This window comes from Eurosta solidaginis, chromosome 2, assembly GCF_040869045.1.
Source record: "Eurosta solidaginis isolate ZX-2024a chromosome 2, ASM4086904v1, whole genome shotgun sequence".
Taxonomy (NCBI): Eukaryota; Metazoa; Arthropoda; class Insecta; order Diptera; family Tephritidae; genus Eurosta; species Eurosta solidaginis.
This window is the reverse complement of record NC_090320.1, coordinates 61,615,252-61,642,684: the sequence shown is the minus strand read 5'-3', so window position 1 is coordinate 61,642,684 and position 27,433 is coordinate 61,615,252. Positions and strand designations below refer to the sequence as shown.

The 27,433-nt window shown below is 37.1% G+C and overlaps 1 protein-coding gene and 1 pseudogene across 2 annotated transcripts; one reads left to right on the top strand and one right to left on the bottom strand.

The window, feature by feature from the left end:
* The first annotated feature begins 3,437 nt into the window (after positions 1-3,437).
* LOC137242164 (uncharacterized) lies at positions 3,438-5,723 on the top strand. 2 transcript variants are annotated; one of them, XM_067769526.1, is made up of 4 exons: positions 3,455-3,540; positions 3,619-3,812; positions 5,019-5,201; positions 5,268-5,723. In XM_067769526.1, exons 1-4 carry the CDS (start codon positions 3,528-3,530, stop codon positions 5,601-5,603), a joined length of 726 nt encoding a protein of 241 aa, XP_067625627.1. In that variant the 5' UTR covers positions 3,455-3,527; the 3' UTR covers positions 5,604-5,723. The 2 variants fall into 2 exon arrangements, with proteins under 2 accessions (XP_067625626.1, XP_067625627.1); XM_067769525.1 differs by having other exon boundaries at positions 3,438-3,812.
* Positions 5,724-7,588: 1,865 nt separating this feature from the next.
* LOC137241520 (putative nuclease HARBI1) lies at positions 7,589-9,529 on the bottom strand (annotated as a pseudogene).
* Positions 9,530-27,433: the final 17,904 nt, after the last annotated feature.

The following is a 27,433-nucleotide window of genomic DNA, read 5'->3' as shown; positions in this document are numbered from 1 at the left end:
ATACGACATATTATTCGGATTAGAGATTCATTGTCGTAGGTTTCTCATGTTGACAACAAGAAACGTCAAAACGATTCATTATTAAATTAATATTTCTCGAAAACTTCGCTGCATTACTAACATCTGTTTTCTTTATCTTCAAAATCATTATTAATAAACGCTTGTCCGCCTAACCATTTGGGAGCCACAAGGAAGGTCAATTCTTCTTCCACCTGCATATTCAAACTCCGTGGAGGTATCCCCCTTCCTCTACTTCAAAATTGCGGTATCGACCGAGATACTTTCTTGATCGAATCACCTCCGCCCATTCGCATAACATTATCTAGCAAGCGAAGCGTTTGGGTTTTTATTCGCTGCGCTATCGTCATATCTCTGTAAAGCTCATACAGCTCATTACAATACCTCCTTCGATACCCGCCGTCGGCATCATGGACAGGACCATAAATTCTCCGGAGAACTTTTCTCTTAAGCATTTCACGGGCTATTTCATCTTCTGTAGACACCGTTCATGATTCCGAGCCATAAATCAGGACAGGTATGATGATCATGTTTTTTCTTCTTCCAATTTATATCAGTCAACAGAGACATGGCGCAAAGGCACGAGTGCGCCGATTTTTTCTTTGATGACAGAAAATACTTCGTCTTGTCCTCATTCACCGCAAGACCCCTCGTTGGCCACTACTCACGGCGCATTTGTTAACGCCAATAATATCAATATCATTATCATGGGCCATAAATTATACGCTCTTAGAATGTATCAACACGGTATAGTTTTGCTGCTAGAATTATCTTTTCCAATATTATGATAAAGAAATTGCCTTGTTTGATGCCTTCTTTGGTTTCGAATGGCCCTTAGACGTTCTTTCGAATCTTTAAGGAGCTGATGGTGTTGCTCAACGTCATTTGGCAGTGCCATGATAACTTTGCAGGGAACTTAAATTCAGACAAAACAATATACAAGCAACTTTTGTTTGCGCTGTCAAAGGCTGATTTGAAGTCAACAAAGGATGATGAGTGTCGATTATCTTATGGTGAGTCTCCTCTAGGAGCTGGCGCAATATGGAGATCTCGTCAAAAGGAGATTTACCAGGTCTGAAGCCGCACTGATAAGGTCCAATCAGTTTGTTTACCATGGGCTTCATTCTCTCGCACAAAACGCTTGACTGAACTTTATACGCGATAGTTGGCGCAGATTGCCGGATCGCCTTTCTTGTATATTGAGCACATTTAAATTCCAATCTTATACGGCTGATTATTCAGACATTACGTATGGGACAATATTTTTGCTACATTCGTGAAATATATGTAGTCTTCGGTACAGAGTCAGACATTCCTTCCATACTTGTTTTTTGTTTTTTTTTTTTACAACCAAAGGTATCTAAAAGTTTCTTATTATGTTTTTTTTTTTCTACAGGGTAGAGTTACATAGTTGTTGAACTGAAATGACATTTACGCTTGAAATTTAATTCAATTGCAAATTTTTTTATCTATTCAAGTTGTATATGAAAAAGAGTGCTTCACAAAAACAAAAAAAAGTTATAAAAACTGTAATGTATGTACATACGTAGAAAACGGATGTGAAAACTAAAAGTTGATAAAAACAAATGAAAAAAAAAAAACAGAATATGTGAAAACTGCAAGTTGTCATATGATTTAAAAAGAGTCAAGCGTACCATTTACCAACTGACAGCTGCATTTTGTCGCTCAATATAAGTAAAGTGATTGGCTGATTGAACGATGGACAGATATTTTGTATAAATACAAGTATATTGAATAATAATATGATAACCGTTAAAGAAAAGAAAATATTTTGCTATGTTCGAATGCTCGTTGAACATATTCAGAAAAAAGTTGTGACAGTTAAATTGTTTCCTGGCTTTTTCCATGACGCAATAAAATCAGCCAGGTGGTGTCAGAAGTACAACAACAAAAATTTGTTGCAGTCCGGTCATGAATTTTGAAGTAGCAGGGAGGGACGATTTTCGGTACTATTTTGCTATTTTTTTACTACCCTAATATTGTAATGTGCGGAAAAAATTTCAACTCTATATCCTCCATATAAGCAACGGGGACATGAAAAAAACGGGCGATAAAAAATTGAGGAAGTACTTGCAACTTACATATCATCACTAGCTGTGGTGTTGAGGACCTCACATCTAACCGATTTGCTTTTGGTGGTGGAGGCTAAACTGATTTTTTTATGGCGCGGTCATAAGCGGCAATGATGATGAAATGGGGAAAAAAGTGAAGCGCCGCTGCCACTACATGTCGCGCCGATCAGTGTCTCCTTACCTTAATAGGTTAACTATAGTTTAACCCTGCCAGATCGGCCGCTTAAGCTCAGATTAATTTTCAGTTAAAGTATACTAAAAAGCTACAGAAAAAGTTTACGAGTAGCTTAACTGATAAACTGAGTTGAACTTATATTGAAAATGTGGGACCTAGGCAAACTTTTTCTATAAGTAAATTACTTATTTTCCATACTGGTGGGTAATGCCTACATACCCAAAAAAGAAAAAAAAAACTAAACTATTTCTTTAAATGCATGTCGCTGAGTTTCAAACGAAAGTTTGGCATATTACAACATTTGACCAACGTTTGAAAATTTTATTGAAAATATATTTGGAAACTATTTTGTATGTTTGCAAGAGGTTTTAAGTTTTGCGAACAACTAGTTAATAGTTGAGTAGTTAGTTGCATGGACAAAGTTTTATATTGGTTGCTCGCATTTACCTAGATTGACACGCACACACAAACATGTGTAATGTGCATGTAAAGTTTTGTAAGCAGGTGCAGTTTTGACAAAATACAGTTTATCCGTACTTAAATGCTATTAATATTGTGGACATGTGCGATTAAGGCAAACAACTTTTCAATTAACTTTAAATATTAAAAATACTTTATGTTTTATTGATGCCAGACCTTTTTTTTTTACTAATTAAAATGCCGGAAATACATGTTAAGAGAAGTGTAAATAAATAACTCAAGCTTATAGCGTTTTCTTTTCTGAAATAAATTGGTGCCTAAGTAAATGGTAAAGCCTTAATAGAGTTGCTCCTACCCAGAAAATTGTTAACATTTATTGCTGGATTCTGTAATTCAGTCTCATCTCAAGTCACTAAATTTGAGATTTTTCTTTAGAGACAATTTTTGTGACTTGGTATCATATTGGTATTCTATAAGGCTAAATCACAAGAAATTCACCAATTATATGTGGTGAGAACACACTGAGACAGTCAGCTGTTTGCATCTTACATTGAAGATGACAACAAAATGATTTTTTATCGATTTCATATGAAAATAGGTTTTCAAACACATGTAATAAACAAAATTATTTATTTAAAACTTGAAGAATATGATTTGTAATAAGCATGTACACAAACACGATTGAAATGTGTGTTTCAAAAACGTTTAGCCCGAATCGATGAATTGAACGAATGCCATGGGGCCAGAAAATGAGTAATCGATAACAGCCGGTTTGCATCACTATTCGCATTGTATCATTATAATTTTATGTGCTGCAAAAAATGGCTGGAAATGGTAAGTAATGTAAACAAATGCAAAACGTTTACATTTTGTTAATTTTCATGCAAATAAATAATATATATTCTTTTACAGTTATGGATAAACAGTATCGGACAAGTAAGGAACAAATAGACTGCTATTTGTCCTTGGTCCAAAGCCACCCCCGTATAAGGCAAAACAAAAACGACCCCACGAATCCTAAGAGAATGGAGGAGCTGTGGGCGGAATTGGCAGAGCACCTTAACGCACTAAGGGGACCGACGCGAACTCCGGCGAAATGGAAAGAGGTAAGTTGCTATATAATTACGAAATAGTGAAAAATAAAATGAACCTATGAATGTCGTGTAGCTAATTTTATAATACAGCTTGCAACTGCTAAAGCACGGCCGGAAATGTTGAGAGGGGTATCAAAAGGCGCGTTTTGACCTCGATATCATTAATCAAAAAGCGGAAGTAATTTTTTCGGTAGTAGTGCAGTTTACGGTACCCACCCTAAAGTTGGGCCAAGATTTTCGAGTGGGGTATCAAAAGACGCGTATTAATATCGAGAACAATAATCCGAAGGCGGCAAAGAAAAATTTTATCTCTGTCCGGAGATATTTGCAGTTGAAGTTGGCGATTTTAATGTGGTTGTTGTTGTGTTTATACCCACAAAAAAATTGTGCATCACCGTGGCGGTAGCCACGGTTATACCACACACCCGGACTTGGCATGGCGTAGCCCAGGGTTATTTTTTATAAGCGCGGCCGAAGGGCGCCAACGCAGAAAGGTGTTCTGCGCAAAAATACTATGGATCCCACCCCCGGTTTCGGAGGGACCCGGGGTCTTTTTTCGGGTTTTCGTTAATATCTTTTGAACGGGTAAAAAAAGTTAAATTCCGCTTTCGGATTCTTGATCTAGACGTGAATACGCGTCTTCTGATACCTCACTCGAAAATTTTGGCCCAAATTTCGGTGGGTACCGTAAACTGCACTATTACCATTTTTTCTTTTAGTGAAGAGTTATTGGCAAAAAAAAATTGATGCGAAAGATCCTTATGTGTGATGACACCAATAAGAAATTGACACAAAATTGGAATTGACAGAAAATTGTCAACTTCCATTGCAAATATCTCTAGACAGAAATAAACAAACGAATCTTCACTTTCGGACTATTAACATCGAGGGCAAAACGCATATTTTTATACCTTTTCCGACGTGTTTTAACACTTAAGTTCTGTCGTATATAATTACCGGAGACTTTCCTGTAACTCATACGTGTACCTACCGCGGGTATATTCTGACCCCCTAACCCGCTGGGGTAGCAGAGGTGATATCTCCCCTCCATGCGGCGTGCCCCTGCCCCCTGATTTCGTGGCCTCGTACAATCCCCATTGTGATGTAATCTTCCTGCACTTTAACATGCTGCCGATTGAAGGCTTAGAACTTGAAAAATATAAAAAACCCCTAAAATATACAGTAAAATTAGTCCTATTCAAATCATTTTTATTTCAGTCTCTTAATCATTGGAAAAACCAGGTGCGATCCAGGGCGAGGAAAAACAAAGCCAATCGATTGGTAACGGGAGGAGGACCGTTGGTAGAAGAAGATGTTTCTGAGAGTGAGCAAAGGGCATTAAATGCCATCGGTACGACGGTAGTACTTGGGGAACCAGGCGTACCAACTATTGGTACAGAGGTACGACTTTACTCCCATAAAATGTATATGAATAAAAAACTAACATTCTTCTTTGATTTTTTTTAGACTGAAATTGTAATTACATGCGACCCTCTCAGTCCACCGGTTGAGTTCGATGAACCCATTATTGAGACCCCGTCCCCATCATGTCACCCTTTTAGTCCACCGGGTGAGGTACATGACGCCATTGTTGGGACTCCGACCACTTCACGTCGCCGCAACAAATCATCGTCAACTTCTGAAGAGATGTTTTCTAAGATGATGGAAAGTATTCAACGAAGAAATGAAGCGGAACAACTATTTCGGCAAGAGTCACTGAACTGCATGACAGAGTTTTGCGCTGCCATGAACAACATGGCCAATGCAGTATTGTCCCTTACGCGATCCCAAATCAACAACTAGGGATGAAGTGAAATGGATTGACGATAATCAAACTGGAACGAAAATACCAACCGTCCACACCAATACGTTCAAAATAGAAAATTATATTCTTCGTAAAATACTATGTGTACAGTGCCGAAAAAAAATATTTTCACACCTTATTTTTGCAATTTTCACTAATTTCTTCCTCAATAAAATTATTTTGAATAATTTTTTAAGAAGCTATATATTAAGACTCATTGCAAAAACTATAAACTTTGTTTAAAAAATGTTTGCAAAATTCGCCAAATTTTTTGGGTATGCAGTTTTGTAACCCATTAAATTCTAAGACACAAAAAAATTAAATGGGCTGCAAAACTACATACGCCAAAAAATTCTGAGAAAAAAGTTTGGCAAACAATTTTAAAACAAAGTTTATAGTTTTTGTATTGAATCTTAATACACAGTTTTTAACAAAATTATTTAAAATAATTTTACTGAAGAAGAAATTAGTGAAAATTGAAAAATAGGGTGTGCCAATATTTATTTTCGGTAATTACTTTTGTTAAATTACCAAAAATTACTTCTTTTTAAATAATTTCGCAAATTTTTTTATGAAAATATACCTGAAAATACAATAAAAGTAGATTTGTAGCTCATTGAATTCTAGTACAATAAAATAATATTCTTACGCCGCTAACCAAATTACCTGAAGCTTAACTTTTTTATTTATTTTTAATTTTTTGTATTTATAATTTATTTTTACTTATATTTTCATAAAAAAATAGCGAAATATTCAAGCGAATTAGATTTTCGTGATATGCTGTATGTTACGAATAAAATAGTTTTAAATTTTGTATATCATCACATGAGCACTCTTGCACATGTATATTAAATATAAGACTGCTCAGTACCTCTAATTATTATTATTTTTTTTTTAGTGATCGTAAGGCTTGAAGCCATTTCTGTTTTTACTATACGTAATATTTCTATACGCCGTTACATAATTATAAGGTCACTCGTATTTTTTAAATTTTGCCTATACTTCCGTTTCAATTTTCATTTGTGTCTTAATTTATTTCAAGTTAATAGCCATATAAATTTACGTTCAAAATGTTTTTTAAATTGAAAAAAATATCGAGCGTAGATTTATACGGCTATTAACTTGCAATTAATTTAGACAAAAATTAAAATTGAAACGGAAGTATAAGCAAAATTACAACATGTCAATCCATATACATTGAATATTGTAAGCGACTGTCAGTTTTTTAAATCAGCGAATTCATATAAGCGTAGAACAACCTTGTAAAGCTTATAAACAGTATAAAGTGTGTAAACTTCTATGAAGTGGCTTTTATAAGTTGAAATGAATTCCCTGAATATTTTTATATTCATTTAGGTATTTTTGATATCATATGTAAGCAATTTTTTTTCATCAAGGATTTTTTAAAAACTGTCATTTTATATACCGGTTGTGAATTTGTTATTGTATTGTTTTTCTATTTCTGTACTTTGATATACTATGTGCTTTTTAGCAACATAAAAGAAGTATTACATACATCTACGCTAAAAATAATAGTAGATAAATCCGATGTTTCCTTTATCAAAATGAAATGTTTAAAGGCTTGAAGCCATTTGTTTTCTTTATGTAGTTAAGATATTACTATTGAATTGAAATAACCTGTTGAGTTTTTGTTGAGCTGTAGGCCAATATTTTGAAACAAACAAATTTTATATTCTAATTTTATTCGGTCAATATTTCGGCTACAGTGTGAGACCATCTTCGGAACCTGAATAAGCAATAAGACAATTAAAACAATAAGTGACTGTGTTTAATAATATAATTTTTATTTATTATATAATATAATATTTATCAAAAATGGAATTGAAATGTTTAAACTTTAAAGCTATGAATAATAAAGCTGTTTTCAAAAGCATTTCATTTTATTTTTATATTTCATTGAAAATATACAAATTTGTAAGCTATACCAAATTTGTTACGTCTAACTTTTTTTTTGAATGTATTCTTATAAGCCACCCAGTGGGAAACTGAGTAATGCATTACCTTTTTCATCAATGAAAAGAAGCATGAAGCAGTAATCAATGAAAATATCTTTGAAAAAGCAAGCGAATCTATAAAATGTAATGTATGCTGTAAGGTTTATGTCATATGCATTACTTTCGTATGACATCGCTGTAGAAAAATTCATGCCTGTTTTCGTTCATAGCTTACATTGCCAAAAATTACTTTGTGAACGAAAACATGCATGAATTTTTCTACAGCGATGTCATACGAAAGTAATGCATATGACATAAACCTTACAGCATACATTACATTTTGTACATTCGCTTGCTTTTTCAAAGATGTTTTCATTGAATACTGCTTCATGCTTCTTTTTATTGATGAAAGAGGTAATACATTACCCACTTTCCCACTAGGTAGTGGCTACGACTTACATCCCCAGAGCGTTTAGGCAGCTCTGACGTGCCCTTCTACCTTCGGCGTAATACTCCGTCGATGCAAATGAAGTGGCAGTGCCTGCATCACCAGGAGCTGTGCTTTCTGCCATTACATCCTCTGACAGAGTAATGCCACGTTTTATTAGAACGTTGTGCAATATAGCACACGTATAAATAATAAAAGCGGCATTTCTGTGGGTGTACCTGAGAACGCGCTCTTTGGACAAGCACCTAAAGCGTGACTTTAGTACCCCATAGGCTCGCTCTATTGGGTTTCTTGCCTTGACGTGTACCTTGTTATACCGTTCTTCATTGTCTGAAGAAGGGGTTCCTATTGGAGTAAGCAGCCACGTTTCCAATGGGTAGCCTGAGTCCCCCAAGAGCCATGTGAAGGACCCCGCAACATGCTCCCTTATGAGCTTAATACGTACTGGCGATGTCGTCCATATACCGGCGTCGTGGCATGAGCCAGGAAATCGCGCGTTAACATGGCGGAAAATAAGCTAATCATCGCAAATCTTTGAATAACGTTATTTAATTGTAAATACTTCAACGTGTTTTTGTGGAAGCATGCATTTTGTATACTTACAGCTTCAACGTTCACGCTGTAGTAACCCTTCCTGTTCATGTAATCGTGAGGCACTACACCAACAGTCGAAGACGACGGCGCAATTATGGCAACATGTGTGCAGTCAATAGCACCTATTACGCCTTTAATTCCAAATTTGCTATGAAAACTAAAAAAGCTTGAATTAAGATAATCCTGTAAATGTTAAACCCAAATTACCCTCTTTTAATGCTGTTGTAATGCTCAGCCGTGTTTGGAAAACTAATTTCAGCATTTTTATGCTCAAAAACGAGCCTACAAATATCTTTGATGTTCCTGGAAACGGACGATTGGCTAACAGCTACAAAATGGCTGTTTCCTACGCAGCTTTGGTATGATCCATTGGCTAGGAAATAAAGCACTGAAATAAACTGAAAAGAACAAAGTTTTAAGTGATGTGCATACGTTTTATAAATGCTTTTTCCTTACTCGTATCTCAAACGGAATTCTCGAGTTCCGCACATAGTTGTCATGCGGCTTTAACTCTTGAATAAGTTCCCAGCACAGCGTCTTGGGAAATCGCAAAAACCTCTGGAAAGTTTCTTCCTGCAGCAAAAAAGGGTCTTCCGTGTCCCGCAAACTAGCCAGCTTAAGCCTGCGGAAATTTCTACATCGCAAACAACCAGAACTTTTATAAATAATGCTTTTAATTAATAGTTTTTGTAAAAAAAAGTTTTGGCAATGAATAATAGCATAAACAAGTTACTAGTTTCACCAAAACTTTCGTAAACTATGGTTTATCAATAAAAAACTATTAATTACAAAAGTTTTTTACGCTTTAACAGTATTACCTTTCCTCATTTTTACGTTTTTGTAAAATTAGATACAAAATATACGTTTCTTCCTCCATGTTTTGGTTTTTGTGACCGACTTTAAACCACCTCACAAAATAGTGACTGTTTTTTTGAGACTTGAGATGGGAGACAGTTTGCTGAATACCAGATTGTCTCAAAACTAAATTTGACCACGAAATGTCTCTATTAGTGACTAGAGACTGCTTACAGAATTTACCTATTATAGTGCATACCATGGTTCAACTATATACAGGTTGGCTCATCTGTAAAGCAACAAAATATGTCTGCTCAAATTGTCAAAATCTGTGTATTGGTGTTCGTGCGAATGGTATGGAATGGAAACATAAAACTTAGCAGTTTTTGTATGTGTAAATAAAATGTTGCCAATGTGTTGGTTTCATTTTGAATTTGCCATCTCCTTTTGACAATCCCTTCGACCATGCAATGACATAAATAAAATCAGCTGATGAGATGAGCCAACCTGTACATAATTGAACCATGGTGCATACAAAGAACATTTCAACTCACCATATTCACTCATAACACAAATCACACAAGAAGATTGCGCATTGCGCATGTAAACATTAGATCAGCTCTTTTTTATGGGCAATTCTTACGTCATTTTCCTTTAGCTCGGTTTTTTCTTTCTTTCCTTCATTCGCTCAAACAGTCAACTGTAACGTATATGCACAGAACTAAACAATTTTGAACTCATGAATGAGCAATCTGGGTACTCATATTAGCCTTGTTTTTTAACACGCATATATCCGTTTACGTTTAAACTTTATATGGACTGCTAAGCGACAAACTTTAAATACACCTCTGAAATTGCTGCGCATAAATTTTGTCCTACTAAATTTCAATACGAATTATACTCAGATGTAACTGAAATATGTGTCTTTGTTTCACCATCTACACTAATTCTATATATTATATGTGTGTCCACAATTCATCGCAACTGATTCAGCTATATGTTATACCCTATGGCCATCAGAGCGTTGTGTCTTCGCTTTTCGGCACACCCTGTTACCCAAAAAACTAAGAAACTGAACGCTCCCAACAGAGCTGCATTGTGCTTTTGACTTCATTAGGCATTCGATTAGCTACTAATGAAATAATTATAGATTCGAAATTTGTAGGGAAGATTGAGCTCAATAAGCGTCTTAATGTAGAAAACTGCTTTTATTATTCAATAAGCCGTCTGTGTGAAAACAGTATAATGCTTTTGCGTTGCGAGCAGGCAACAATTTTCACAAAGGAACGAAAAACCCCGTAAAGGCGTTGCCTGTTTTATAGAATAGAACAACAAACCTTGCGCGGCGTACAAAAAGCGTAACACTTTAGCCAGAAAAGAAAACGCTATTAGTTGATTATTCTCTATATCACAGGTGGCTGTTATCCAGCTTGAAAAATTACACGAGAGAATAGAAAAATCGAAATTAACTGTTATTTTTCGAGCGTAATATAAAATACTTGTTCATAGTTACTAAAGACTTACGCGGCCGATAAACGCCACCGTCGCTGCCGATTTTTGTCGTTTTCCGGGCGATTCCGCCAAATGTCATAAGTGCCGGAGCCGCGGCGGCCAGAGTGTTTTGCCCGCTTAGATTTTTATACCAGCTGTACTTGTACATAGGGTATTATAATTTTGGTTGGATAACGGTTGGTTGTACAGGTATAAGGGAATCGATATAGATATAGACTTCCATACATCAATATCATCAGTATTATAAAAAAAAAATTATCAAGCCATGTCCGTCCGTCTGTCCGCCCGTTAACACGTTAACTTTAGGAAATACTGAGATATTCACAAAATTCGGTATACGGGCTTATCTGCACCCAGAATAGATTGGTATTGAAAATGAGCGAAATCGGACTATATCCACGCCCACTTTTGCAATATCGAAAATTTAGTGAAATGGAAAAAATGAGATAATTTAAAAGCGAATTCCGCTAAGCTAATGCAATTTAGTCCGCGGATTCGTTTTATGATGAAAAACACAAATTTCCAAAAATTTTGGAATATAGGCGTGGCACCACCCTCATTTAGAATAAGAAAATTGGAAGATTCAAGCCCTTAAAGATATCTCATTAAAATTTGGCAGAGGTATTATCTTTGCCAAATTATGTAGACTGCGTGAAAATCGTTTAACGAGCACACCCACTTTTCCTAAAGGTCTAACCTAAACAAAGTCTACAATGACTCTATGGTATTTAACTACATTTGACTGATATTCCACCTCAGTAGTGGTGTGATTGAGCTAAGAACAAAACTTAAACAAATTTCGAAATGGGCGTGACCCGACTCTTTTTTTTTGTTACTCTTTTCAAAATATCTTTAATGCCATAAGTCGAAAAAAAATCTTCCAATCCGAACGAAATTTGGCATACAAATTTTTTCTATAGCTGCAACTCTTAAACTGCATTTGTAACCGCTCCAGTTCATTAGTTGTAACCTCTGTATCCCCATTGCTTCTTTTGAATGAAAATCAGCCCAGAATAGAACTATATACATATATATTATTGCGCAGCCTTATAACACTGTTAACAACACAAAGCTAACATCCATAGCGTTGTTTCTGAATGTTTAAGTTCTTTTGTCCGTAAACCAGGAGTACACATCACCTAAGCGTTGCGAATTCTATTACAAAACGTGAATAAGGAGGCATATGTACAAGGTGAGAGTTGAGGGTAGTCAAAAAACTCAAAGCGGTTAAACCTAAGCCTTTCCAAGGTAGCCGAACAAGTGACCAAGGGTGCCACTTCCCTAACTTAGTAGACAGTCGGACTATGCAGGAAACTGAAGTTAAGGGGTCATCCATTGTGAAGTCATGCCTATTAAGCCGGGTAAAGCTTTTTGCACTGAACATATAATCAATAACATTTCTCAATCTAAAATTGATATTCTTTCGTTTAAAAATGTCGTTTTAGTTTAACGATTAACGTTTTGAGCACAGGTTTGCAAATTTAGAAATTAATTTTGAAAATTGTGTTTTTGTTGTTCTCTTAACGATAAACTAACTCCCGGAAGGTTTTGGGGAGTGTTATCGATGTTGATGGTCCTTTGCCGGATATAAATTAGGTATGTTCCGGTAACAAGCACCATTAAGGTACTGGCAAAACCACTTCGGGAACGATTTATAAGACCACATTAAACCTTCTAGATTTTAGTATAAAGTAGTACAACGCCCCCTCCCCCCCCCCCCCCCCCCCCCCCCCCCCCCCACCGCCCGAAAAATTTAAATTAAAGTCGCAAAAGTTTATATGATTTTCACACGGGAGTTATCACTCAAACATATTATGATTTTGAGGGCGAATTCTCAAGCCTTATAATTATTCCCTGGCGTTTTCGGGTGTTTTTTGATGCTCGGTTCAGTCTGTAGTAGACCACGTAGCTCTGTAATATGGCCCGACAAAAACATCCGCCAGGCGGTCTTCGTAAATACACGCAACAAAGTGACGTCGACGAAAGCATAATGATGACATCCGCAGTCCGTTCAAGTTATGTGCTGGCAAACAACATACATAGTGTGTGGGGGGTGCTTAAGATCTTGCCTACTTGTGATGATTCTGCCGGAAGGAAAAAGAAGAGAGATGTGGCAAGGATTAATGTTCAGCATTGCCCCTGTTCATACTTTGGCTCTTAAAGACTACCGTAATGGCTGATGGCTCCCTTTCGGGCGAGCAAGGGTATGCTGACATTGTTGAAACAAACGCATAACAAATGTCGACCATATGTGATATCAACATCGCTGGCACTAGGCTACTGACTGTATTACATCCAAAAATACTGCATGTGACGTTCGATCGCGATCTACATTCCAGCGAGCATGCATTCGCAATACTACCAAAAATTTAGAGCGGTAATAAAATGCTTAAAATCTCTTACCGGCAGTACTTGGGCAAAGATAAAGAGATGCTCGTTATTACTTACAAAGCAATTGGCCGGTCACTTGCATGCTATGCGTCCCCGATATGGTCGAGCCTTAGAGTTACTCACTAGCCTACCCAACAACGTTTACTCACTGGCCTACCCAACACCTACCCAAACACCGCTGTCACTGGTTGTCTTCTAATATCCCCAGAACACCATTTACACAGTGAGGCGATAGTACTCCTCATATAGTAGGGAAATAGAATGATGAAAAATCAGTTTCTGTTAAGTACCCAGAAACCTGAGAATCCCAACAGACTACTGATTGAAGAGGCCCCGCCTCCCAGCGGCTTGAGAGGTTATCTTCGCAAGCATTATGAGGAAATACGACACCTAAGAACTAAGCGGTATGAAGGAAAAATGAACAAAAATTCGTCAGAAAAATCTACTAAAACGCGTCGAACCTCTTTGTCAGTAATTGCGCGTTGAACCCTGTTCTTAAAATCAAATACCCTAAACTCGCAGCAGAGGAAAGTAGCCTCTCCAGGGAGACGCGCTTCACTCTAGCTCATCTTCGATTTGGATACTATAACAGAGAAAAATTTTACCTGTTCAGAATCAACCGCGACATAACCAATGTATGTCCCACTTTTAACGTGTCCCCACATGACACCAACCATCTTTTTATTTGCAATATGGAACCAAAGCGTTTTACACTCCTTGGACTGCCGTTAGAGGATATGATTTGTAAGTACTCACACCTATTGGATCAGACGAAGCACTGCTACAACAACTACAGCGTTGGTTGTTATAAAAATCGTTGAATTTACGCCAAAAAATACACTAATCCGGCCATTGTGCAACAATTGTACACAAATACTTTAGCAAGTCCATGTCGCCCACATATTTTGAACAATTACATTTTGCTCTTCGCTTCCTTGTGTTACATGAAATTTATAACAAAAGAAATTAGTATTTTTATTTTTCATATAATTACGCATTGTCTTCTTTCAAAAAAAATTTACTTTACACTTGAGCTTTCGAAATAGTGTTACTCAGCAATTAAATGCATTGTCTTGTTGAATTCACATTATTACGTGTATTATTACTGCATTCATTGTTTTTGCAAAATGGCTTTGTTACTATTGTTGGCACTGCAGTGGTTTGTACACATACATGCAATTCAATACAATTGGTTCTGAGCTTAAACAAGGGGGTATAAGTGCAACTAATGTGTAACACATGTGACTTTGCAGCTTATTATCCACCACAAAGTACATCCGCAGTGTTCTTGATCTAGCCAAGAGAGCGATGCAAAAACAAATTGTTGCATACATATGTCTGTATGTATGAGCCTTTTTTTACAAGTATATACGTCTACGTTTGCGGGCAAAAAACGCTTATCCTCACTTAGATAATGTTTAGGAGATCCATCTAGCGGCAGTGGTTAAATATCTAGCTACAGAACATGTTGTACTGAAAAGCGGATACACGCACCTCCGTTGGCCGTAGTGTATAACCTATAGCTGAATCGGTTGCGGTGAATAGTGGACACACACAATTTGTAGATGTAAAACATACACACATTTCAGTTGCTGACATGGAAAAATAATTCGTCGCTGTACTATGGGATATTTCATTAATTTAGCCGGCCAAAAGTAAAATTTTCAGAATCTACCAGCGGGTGTCTTTACTGAATAAAGCGGCTTGCTATATAAACGTGCAAGCAACATTTCGAACCCCGCTAAGCGGGTTGTGCGTTGGGCTTGTGCGCTATTTGGCCTTTAGCCGTATGTAATGATGAGGTGTACGAGATTTACGCAGACTTCAACATAGTTCAGCGAATTAAAACGCAGCGGCTTTGCTAGCTAGGCCATGTTATGCGAATGAAAGACAACGCTCCGGCTAAGAAAGTGTTTCTATCGGAACCCTCCTAGGGAAGCAGAGGAAGAGGGCAGCCCCACCCCGCTGGTAGAGCCAGGTGGAAAATGATTTCAAATCCCTTGGTGTGACCAATTGGCGCCAGTTGGCAGAGCGAAGAAGCGACTGGCGCGCCTTGTTGGACGGCCACAACAGTTTAAACGGTTAAGCACCAATTAAGTAAGTAAGTAAAACACAACAGCGACATCTGCTAATCACAACTCATGTGTGAAAATAAATCACGACCTCTGTTTTTCAAGTTTCCCAATGATCCACAGCATTCCCGTGAGATACTGAGCTAGAAAATCCAATATATAATGGCCATTTTGGCAAATATGAGCAGTTTGGATACAACAGTTTGCTGCTTGTAATAAATGCCTGACAACAACAAAAGCAAGGCAAGCGTATGATAATGAAAACAGCCGCACATTCAGGTACACAACAATAACGAGCGAATAATACACAGACATTTACAAAGAAGGCAACATTAAATATGAGATGCAGAGGTATGAGAAAAGTAAATAAGCAACGTGAGTAGCCTGATCCTGAGAGAAATAGGCGAACGAGGCAACTAAGAGTATGGCCCCTATTATGAGACAAATTCCATCTTCGACTGTGGTCGAAAGAGCTGATCGAGTGAATTTTCATTGGGTATTATGACACTCATTCGATGAAGACTAGTGTCATTGTTCGATAATTCGATAATTCGATAAATTCAACCTTTCAGAAAAGCACATTCCCATCAGCTGTAAAATAAAATAAAAGCAAAATCATTTATTATGAAGAAGCTTAAGTACTGGAACTATCCAGAAGTATAAAACGGCTGAAATAAATTTCAACATGTAATTCTACTTTCCAAACATTGCAACTTTCTAAACATGTTGTTACATGTATTAAAAACTAAACTTCCTACTGTCACTTGGCAACCCTAAAATACAATTGACACTTAGCAATCCTTACTCTTCATATATTCCCGATTGAAAAAACAGTGTTATTCGGAAATTCAACGAGGCAACGTGAAAATCAGCCAAATCAATTAATAATTAAACCTAATATATTTTATTAAACTTTTGAACATTCAATACATATAATTAAACCTCTTAATTAGTATAAACCGTGTCTATGTATTAATTTTACATATCTCGGAAGACCCTGTCGTAAGTATCGCCATCCCTTGACAGGTCAGAAGTGAGAAGTGAACAAGAAAAAACGTGCACAGTGAAGAGTTGCCGGTAAACTTGTGCAAAAAAACGATATATGTATAACTAAAATACAACGCAATAAATAGTGAAAAGTGCATTTTAGTTCGTCACATTTTAAGTAAATGTGAAAAAGCAACATACAAATTGTAAAAATCGTTCAATAATTACAAGTGCATAAATTTGAGACTCCGCTGCATTCGCGAAAATTTGAGACACCTCTGCTATCGTTTGCTGCTAACGACGCGTCGCAGTCAGCAGAGAAACTTCGTTCAAGTCGAATCGGTAAATGTATGTATGCGCTTGCAAATTGTCGGTTGAAATTTGAAAACATATCGCTTTCGTTAATAAGCTTTTCGTTAATAAGCTTTCGTGAGTTTTAAATTTGCCAAAGGTAGATTTCGATACATACCGTCAGGTGTCGCATGTCTAATTAGATCGAACGAAACAAAGTAGTTTTCGCTCCATACCGTCAGATGTCGCATATCTAATTGGATCAAACGAAACAGAAGAATCAAAACAAAATGTCAGAGCTACAGAAATTGACAGTCGCGGAACTTAAGAAAAAATGTAAACGAGTAGTGGAAAAAAATGCGATTAATAGAAAGATTAGAAGAAAATCTAATAGAAAACCAATTTGAAAGTGCAAGTGATAACAATCATTTTCTCGAACGCATATTTGAGTTATAAAGCACAATTCGAAACTTAGCAATGCAAAACAATAATGCTATAAGTACTCGAAATGATTTTACGCAGTGTTGTATTTCGTCGCCTGTAACAACAAGAACAACGCATTCGTATTTTCCGATAACTATATTCCACCAGTGCAAACACAACCAGTGCAAGCATGGTCGGATACGCGTCCAGCGAATGTGGGCAATGTAATCAGTGATGTGCACAATCCGCGGAATCAGATAATTCCAAACGCGAATGTTAATTATTATAATGTGCCATTCGCGCACTTACAACCGTCGCAGCAAATAATTTCGCCTGTGAACAATTACAATCCGGTATATAAAATACGTGACATTATAGATTTGGTACCCTCGTTTAATCCGATATCCGAATCATCGCTTAACGCAACGCAATTTGTGAAAAGATTCGAAATGCTCAAAAGCGCTTACCATTGGGAAGAAAGTATGCTATTGTGCGCGGTACAGCAGAAAATGCAAGAACCAGCAAAGTTATGGGTTGATTCCCTTCCAGAAATTTTCGTGTCGTGGTCGCATTTCGTTTCACGTTTCAGAAACGATTTTCCGCATTCCGAAAATACCGCTGAAGTGCATATTAAGCTATCTCGACTAAAATGTTCGCAAAATGAAACTCCGGAGGAGTACTACTATAAAATGTATTCGCTTGGTATGAAAGGTGGGCTGACGGAAGATGCTATCGCCTTACATATCATAAACGGTATTAACGATATTGACTTACGCAGAAGAATTTCGAATAGTTATGTGCGCTGTAACGACTTATTACGCGACATTTCCAACTATAGTGTAATTAATGAAATAAAACCTGTTACTCAGTATAAACCAAAAATTTATCCGCAAAGCAATACGAGTGCAACCAAAACTGAAAACCGTGAAACGAAAACGCTAGAAAATGTAAAGTGCTTTAATTACTTAAAATTCGGTCACTACTCAATAAAGTGTCCCGAACCTCAGAAGAAGCAACGATGTGAAAATTGTTCGCGTACAAATCACAAAACCGAAAACTGTCCGAATAAAACCAAACAAGATATACGTGCGATCGATAAAAATCTCGGAAACGAATCTGTCTACGCAAAAGGTATAACAAAACGAATTAAAGTGAATGGAATCGGTACAAATGCTTTTGTTGTTGTTGTTGTTGTTGTTGCTTTTGTCGACCCTGGTAGTACCAGCACACTCGCGCGGGAGTCTTTTTGCAAATCGCTTGGTGAAATTTCTCCATGCTATGTTAAGCTAAACGGCTTTGGTGACGGCGAAGTGTTGTGTAGTGGTAAAGTGAACGTATCGCTCGAAATCGATAACGAAATATACAAATATGTCATGCTAATTGTAAGCGATCATTTAATTAGTGAGAATGTATTACTCGGTACAGATACTTTGTGCCGCGATGAATCACGTCTTATTATCGAAAGTGGTAAATGCAAATTTGAAAAAGTACTTAAAATAATTAATGTTGAATACATTAATCAAAATGAAAACGAAAAGCTATCAAACATGTTGAATACGTATCGCGACGTGTTTGCCGAAAAGCTTACCGAACTTGGTTGTTGTACCGTAGCTACGTTTAAAATCGAACTTAATAAAGATACTCCGGTGAGTATTAAACCATACCGCGTCCCGTTCGCGAAACGCCCGATTATATCCGGTATTATAAATGAATTGCTCGAAAATAATATTATACGCTGGTCCGAATCGCCTTATGCTTCTCCAGTCGTGCTCGTTGAGAAAAGAAACGGAGAAAATCGTCTCTGCGTTGATTACCGCTGCTTGAACAAAATCACCGTCAAACAATCGTACCCGATGCCGATAATGGAGGAACACTATGCTCAGTTGGCAGGTAATAAATATTTACCATCAAATAGCAATTGATGAGGACTGTAAGAAATTCACAGCTTTCATAACAACCGATGGCCATTACGCATACAACCGTATGCCATTTGGTTTGTTCAACGCTCCGGCCGTATTTCAAGCTGTGATGAACAAAATTATTTCGAAAATGAACCCAGGTGAAGTACTCGCCTACCTGGATGAGTTATTATTCCCAGTCGTACAATAGAAGAGGGTTTGCAACGTATCAGTAAATTCTTAGCTATACTTCGTGAATCAGGATTAACACTGCGCTTAGGGAAATGTAAATTCTAGCAGGCTGAGATCGAATATCTTGGTCATATAATCAACGAAAAAGGAATAACGCCAGGTACTCGTAAAGTATCCGCCATACGAAATTTCGCACAACCTAAAAATATCGCCGATTTAAGAAGATTTTTGGGGCTTACTGGGTTTTTCAGAAAGTTCGTACCCAACTATTCTTTGATAACGAGACCGCTCACACGATTATCGCACAAAGTCAACGAAAACAAATTTGTTTGTAAAAACCACAGCAAGAAGCATTTAGTAAAATCATCGAGATACTTACAAACGAACCCGTGTTGGCCTTATACGATTCAAAGGCGCAGCATGATTTACACACTGACGCAAGTAGCATTGGTCTTGCATGTGTACTGCTACAGTCAGTGGACGGTACGAATTGGAAACCGGTCATGTATTATAGTAGACATTGCACAGATGTTGAGAGTCGGTATCACTCCTACGAATTAGAATTGCTCGCCGTGGTCGAGGTTCTTGAACGTTTTCGTTTATATCTATTAGGCCGAAGATTCCGTTTGGTTACTGATTGCTCAGCAATAGTAAGGGTTCGCGACAACAAAGAGTTAAAACCAAAAATTTCCCGATGGTGGTTGAAACTCTTTGAATTCGATTTTGAGAGCGTACATCGGTCTGGAAGCTCATTAGCTCATGTTGATGCTTTGAGTCGCTCACCAGATGAACCGGCTAATGACGTTGAATCAGCAGGTTTCATATTACAAGTAGATTCGAACTTCGACGATTGGTTATACACAATGCAACTACAGGATCCCGATTTAACTGAAATCATCGCTATATTAACTGGTAAAGTTAATTCACCGCGTGTAACAGAACTACGTAAAGGTTTTAAAATTCATAATCATCCTACACCATAAAGAAGACGACGGCATGAAGTTTGTCGTACCAAAGGCAGTAAGGTGGCGAGTTGTGGAACTCTGCCACGATGAAATGGGTCATTTCGCCATCGACAAAACAACTGAACCTATTCGGCAAACGTTTTGGTTTTCGCAGATGAGGAAATACGTCAAAAACTATATAGCCGCTTGTATCGAATGCTGCTATCGGAAAACGCGTCCCGGTAAAGTCGAAGGAAGTCTCCACTACGGTAGTGTAGATCCGATTCCTTCTTGAACACTCCACATCGATCATTTAGATCCCTTCGTACGCAGCAAAAAGGGCAATAGCTACATACTTGCTATATCTGACGCATTTACTAAATATTTAATTGTCAAACCCGTGCGCGACACAAAAACATCACACGTTATAAAATGTCTCAATGAAATTACAACATATTTCGGTTTACCGTCACAAATAATAACGGACAGATGTACCGCATTTACCTCAAAGAATTTCAAAATGTATTGCGAGCAAAATAATATCAAGCACGTTAAAATCGCAGTAAGAACGCCGCGTTCAAACGGTCAAGTCGAGCGCGCTAACCAAACAATATTGAACTATCTACATACTACAACTGAAAACGCAAAGGAATGGGAGTTAATACTACGCAACCTGCAATGGACCGTAAATTCGCAGAAGAACAGTTCTTCTGGGTTTACCCCTAACGGACTTATAATGGACTTTAAACTCCGCGATATCACGCATAACCGATTGCTAGCAGCTATACACAATGATACTTTCGATCACGAGGATCCGGTTAATATCATCTACAAAAGAAATAACGCGAAAGATAACATTGAACGCGAAAGGTCGAAATGGAAGAAACGTTTCGATGCTAAGCATCTAACCCCGCGAAAATTCAAAGAAAATGATTTAATACTTATCGAAACCGAACCGCCTGCAACCGGTGAACCGTGCAAACTAATACCGAAATATCGTGGCCCGTACCGGATCGCAAAACCCTTAGATAATGATCGGTATTTAATCGAAGATATACCGGGCATGCAAATTAAAACGCGAAAATTCAGCTCAGTATATGAATCCTGCAAACTAAAACCTTGGTGAGAGAACAGTCCAGAGCTAGACATCGAAGACATCACCTCCGAAGAAATCGAGGACGATTTCACGTCAGGATAGGCCGAGCTGTCACTTGGCAACCCTAAAATACAATTGATGCTAAGCAATCCTTACTCTTCAAATATTCCCGATTGAAAAAATAGTGTTATTCGGAAATTCAACGAGGCAACGTGAAAATCAGCCAAATCAATTAATAATTAAACCTAATATATTTTATTAAACTTTTGAACATGCAATACATATAATTAAACCTCTTAATTAGTATAAACCGTGTCTATGTATTAATTTTACATATCTCGGAAGACCCTGTCGTAAGTATCGCCATCTCTTGACAATAATGACCATAAAAGTGTTCATGGACTTGCTATCCAGTAAAGATGAATGGCTAAATAATGCAGAAGACCCAAGCTATTCAACCATTTTGAAATTGGCAACAATTCTCAGATTTTGCGCTAGGGGTTGTCTCAACTGAGCATGGGAAACGAGCACGTACTCGACATTTTTTTCAACCTCATCCTTTGTGCAAGTTCATTTTGTTATAAACAGATTTTGCCCCATTTTGAAACCAGTCTTCCAAGCTGTTGTTTTGTATTCGCGACCTTGGACCTATATAAGATTAATACAAATAGTTTGATATTACTATTAGGTAGCAAAATAGAAGATAAACACAAAAAACCTATATTTCAAACAATTTTCTTCTATTTCAATCCATCGTCGACAACAAGCTTCTATTCGATTCAAAATTAAATACACAACGAAAATTTCGACAGCAATGAGCTGTCATATTACGAATTTGAAATTCGATTTTCAATGTTCGGTAGCTAACAAAGATCGAAGATCGAAAGATGCTCATAATAAGGGCCTATAAAAGCAGCGCAAGCTAAGGAGTAGACATTCATTATTATTTAAGCACGCTATAAGTGAAATAGGCGAATACATTTAATTGTGGGGAACTACTGTTAACCCGAAATAGCCCACGATTACCATATGGTAACGCAAAAGGTGTCGCTATATTTCCACGAATTAAACCTAAACTGCACAACAAATCTACAAATAAATAACGCTATTTTAAACAGAATATCCGTGAATTTCCGCAGAACAAAGCTTTGGTCAGTCTGGGTTCAAATAGTGAAGCTATCGTACGTCATTTTTAAGTGAGAAAAAAAAAGTTGAAAATTCTTGTTTTTCAATATGGCACGTCTGTAAGTACGCGATTATAGTAATAATTTTTAAGAACATGTAAAAAAAACACTATAAAAGTCGGTAACTAATGAAATAACTTATTATATTTAAGATCATTTTTGCTGGAATTATTTAATTTCTAGTTTTTTTACATTTTATTTAACCCTCAAGCAGGCGAATGTTTATTACGGGGGGCTACGATGTTGAAAAAATTCAGCCAGACTAATTTTACATAGAGGAAAACGGAAACGGAACCATTTTCGGCGCTTGGTGCATATTTCATCGATAAAAGTGGAAAACCCGTTACACCGCTTATAAGCGGTCTTGCCTGATGAAGGCATGAATTGGGCAATAATATGATATATACTATGAGGAAAACTATCTAAATAAAAACATGAAAAGATCAATAAGATTAACATTTATTTTGTATGAAATTGTACAAAACAGTTTCTGTCTTTGACCAAGCAAAGGTTTAAATTGCATATTACTTGTGTTTCATATTTACAGTCAGGAAATTTTAATTTTCGTTTTCCTTTCACGTCCTTTACCTCCGGCCAGTGTCCAAATTTATCAAATCGTATTTCTGGAGGTGGTAAATATGTCTTATTGCCATGAGCGCAACTACGAACTGCTTCTTTCGGCGGACGGCGAACGGTATTTCTTTGCGGCGCCACCTGGAAACTGGTAAGGACATCAGCGACGAGAAGTCTGAAATCAGGAAGCTCGACGTGTTCATTATCTGTGCCATCCCTGTGTATTCGGCGATAAAGCAAGTACAAATTAACTACAGTCATATCGATGAAATGGTAAAACAAGCGATGAGAATAACTAGATGTCTTTAGCTGAATCCTGTACCGTCCAAGTAGTCCATCCGTAGTGTCAACTCCACACATATGCGCATTATATTTATTATTGGATGTAGTGTCTATGTCCATAGCATTGCTAGTAAAATCTATATTATTTGTTTGAACTTCTGGACCTTCTACGTCATACTGTGGTAGGGGAGATCTTAGCCGTGTTACTATTTCTCGTTCAATCCCTGCTGGTGATGTCGATGGGTGCACGACTGGTGTAGATGACGAAGTTACTGACAACAAAACCTAAGTCGGAGTGGTTCGCACTGCATGGGCAGAGTTATCGAGAACACTTACGTTGCTCCTATTCAACATCTGGTTCAATGGTGGAGCAAGAAACTCAAAGGAACTCCATCGTCCTAAATCGGAAACACATCGTCCAATTTGTGCTTCATCTTCTTGAGATATGTCTTCCAATAAAACACTAACATTTCCTTGTTCATTTTCTGGATGATAATCTTCATCACTATCATCAATGTCTTCAAAGAAGCCTTTACGGAATTTCTTCCGGATCTCCAGCCATGAAATCATTAATTTCTTCATCAGTTACATCACTGATTTCTTCAAAAGTCCACCCGTTCCGCCCCAAAAATCGATTACGTCTCATGGATATTTCTCTGCAAGAAAATCACCAATCACCATACTAACATGATTGTTTGAATAATTCAACTGCTAAAATTTGCCTGTAAACGGCAAGACCGCTTAGAAGCGGTCTTGGTAAAATGGAAGCTGTGAGTCTCCCATTAACATATCACAGTAAAAAAATCACATATTTTCATAAGAACAATATTTACTTACCGGTAATAATTTCTTCAAGTTCCACAAATTAATTATTTTTCTGTATTTAGCTAAATAAATTGTAAAATATTTCACTCTGGATTTTACATGCACATGCACTGACTTCACAAGTTCAACTGACTATGGGACAATAAGTAAATTACCGGGAGAACTTTTTTTTTGTAAAAGCTTCAAAACGGCTGCATTATTTCAAAACTTTCTTTAAATAGGAAAAATCTATGACGTGTTAGATGAATTTCGCTTTCTAACTCTTGACCGCTTAAAAGCGGTTTTGCCCGCTTGAGGGTTAAGGCGTTACCATATGGTAACCGTGGGTCGGCTAGGGTACAGTTTTTTTCGTATTTGAAGGGATTTTCTATGGCAGGATACAGTTTTCTACGCGTTTCAATGGCTTTTCTGTACCTTTTTTAAATTTATCTGATATAATCTGCAGAATTTTTTAAATACTACAACATTCAGAGGTTTATCGTTGCAAAAAATATTTGATTACATTCAAGGTATGCCAACCACTCTTTATATCGAGCTTCCTGCAGACGGAAACATATCTGGCGAAGATGATTGTGCTGGAATCCCTGATAAAGTATGCCCCGCTCAGGTAAAAGTCGGTTGTTAAGTAGTAATGGCTAGTGGGCGGCGTTTCGCTTACCCGCTCTTGGCTTATATCAATTCATGTGGATATAATGCTATGGGAACAGTTCGTGAAAATAGAATTTCAGCAATCTGTCCACTGGTGCCTAAAAAGATTTCAAGTCAATGGAATGAGGCTACTCGCAATCAATTGAGATGAAAAGCACTGACATTTGTTTGGTGAAATGGAAAGATAACAATGTTGTGTGCATATTATCTACCAGCTTCGGTGAAATTCCGAAATCAATGGCACATCGTTATTCGAAGGTAAGTGGAGCCAAAATAAATGTATCCTGTCCTTGTGCGATCACGGAATACAACAAATATATGTGCGAGGTAGACGAATTCGATTAAATCTTGGCGCAATATCGTACCGAATACAGGGAAAAAGTGGTGGTCAAGCATTTTTAATTGGCTGTTAGATGCCTGTATTAAAAATGCTTGGCAGCTTTATCGGAAAGTGCAACGGACAATGTCTCAATTAGATGGTCCGATGCCATCCCACAGATATGATATACAACCAGGTCGAGTGTAATACACTCTTCGTTTTGATCACACCAGACATATTGTAGTACCATCGAATCGTACCCGTTGTTCCGGTGAAAGATGCAAAGTTAAGGGACGAACAGCATGTACGAAATGCATCGTAGGACTTTGTATGAAGTGTTTTACAAGTTACCATAAAAAGTCATGATTTTAACCACCTATATTTTAGTTCAGAAAATGTATTTCTATTACATTTTTATAAACTTATTCTTTCCATATTTAAGGTTTAATAAAAATGTTCAAAACTGTCTATTATTTGTGAAATAAAATTTAAAAAACCATGTCCAAACTATTTTTTTCTTTCATCAAAAACCTGTACCCTAGACGACCCAGGATTTCCATATGGTAACGCTAGTTTTCCGGATTTGCCGGAAAAGCGTAACAGTGAATTAAAAAATGGACATCATTTTCGTGTTCAGGTGGTCAAAATCTATAAAACAGCTTCTTTCCAACTAAATAAAAGACAAAAAAGTTATGGGAACTACCGGGTTAAGGTAGTGCTATTAAATAAGGAGCATATTACAAACAGAACATTAGCATTTGTTTATTCGATAGTTTAGTGATTCGAACGATTACGAAAGTCCAGATTTCTTAATATTCATAAAAATAATAATACGATTTCTGATATGTTTTGATCGACATAAGCATATGAATACTCTAAGTATACGCCAAACATGTAAAATATCCACCATTCAATACTTTTCTTACTGAATATATTTTTTATTGCATTTTTATATTCTTATTTATATTTACTGGCGCTAAGTACCACTTGTGTACACAAACATTCATGCATAACAAAATCACTTACTTACTGAGATATTTCAATCAGCTTTCACGCTATTTTAAGGCAAATATCAGCACTTAGCGTTCAGTTAACCATGAAAATGAATTGAACTAGGATTTTCTAAACGAAACACTTGAGAAAAAAAACCACAACAGCTTTGCATTTCATGGGCATCTGTGGGTATTTGTAGGGGTTTTGAGTATGTGAGTTTTTCTAATGTGTTTTCAATCTTATTTGCTGATAGTAATATATTTTCGCTATTCTTCCATAAATTTCATTGTTGCTTTATTGCTCTCACACAATTCTTAGTCAAATGTCAATAAAATATTATATCATATGCATATCAATTGAGAAAAGAATTGCCAAGCAAAAGCAAGAAAACACAGAAGCAAATAGCTGCATAGGAAATAAAAGAAATTTTATAAAATACCAATAAGTTAATGCATACAATCAATGATGTAGATGTACATAAGCGTATAAGCTAGGTACATGCCCTGTAGGAAAAATAAGCGCATTGGTATTTTTATTTATTTATATTTTTTTTTGAACAGCGCATGAATTCTAAAGTTGCGCTCATTTTCACCCACAAATCCTCCGACAAAAGACTGCTTGACTTTCTTTAGATATGTAATAAAAATATTGGGGAGTTCAATAGCTAGAGCCAGTTCTCTCTCCTTGCATCTGGCTCGCGCTCTAGCTCATCTCCTTTGGCCTTGTGTGTTGTTGGAATCACAAGAATCGAAGCAGCAATGACATGCAATGTGACCTGACTTTAAGCCTTTGATTATTCCATCATTCCACTGCAGCGATCGGCGTATTGCTTCAAATATTGCGTACACCTCTAGCTCATACAAAACCGAGGCTGTTTTCTGCATCAGTGCATTTGATACCGTCTCAGCAAATGTGAGCTTTTGGTTTGCGAGCGCAGCTTGCTTTATCTTGACATCCCGAATTCCATTTGTGTAGTTATTTCAGTGAACTTTTCTCTTAGAACCAATAGCTGCTGTTTTAGTCTTTTATAGAGTATTTAGCTACTTTCTTAAGTTTCGGCATTATACAATTGCCTAAAGTTAGCAACCTAGTGTGCGCTAGAGCTGGGCATTCACACAGGTAGTTTGCGACTGTTTTTTTGTTCTTCTTCCAGCCGAATCTTCTTTAAATGCTGTTAAAGGAACTCCCCATCTCTTAGCATGCAGGCCAAGCAGCCAGTGTCTCGCGATTGTGGCAATGATCCTATTGATTACTTTTCTTGACCTATTTAGTAGGTTTTCTGTTCTCCCACTTTTGTAATTCGGCCAGGTTTGCTTGGTTATCCTTGCATTTTTTATGTATGTTTCTTTGTACGCTTACCTTGCAACTTCGCCTGCCTTCTCGTACCCATAAAGGGGTTTTGTTTGC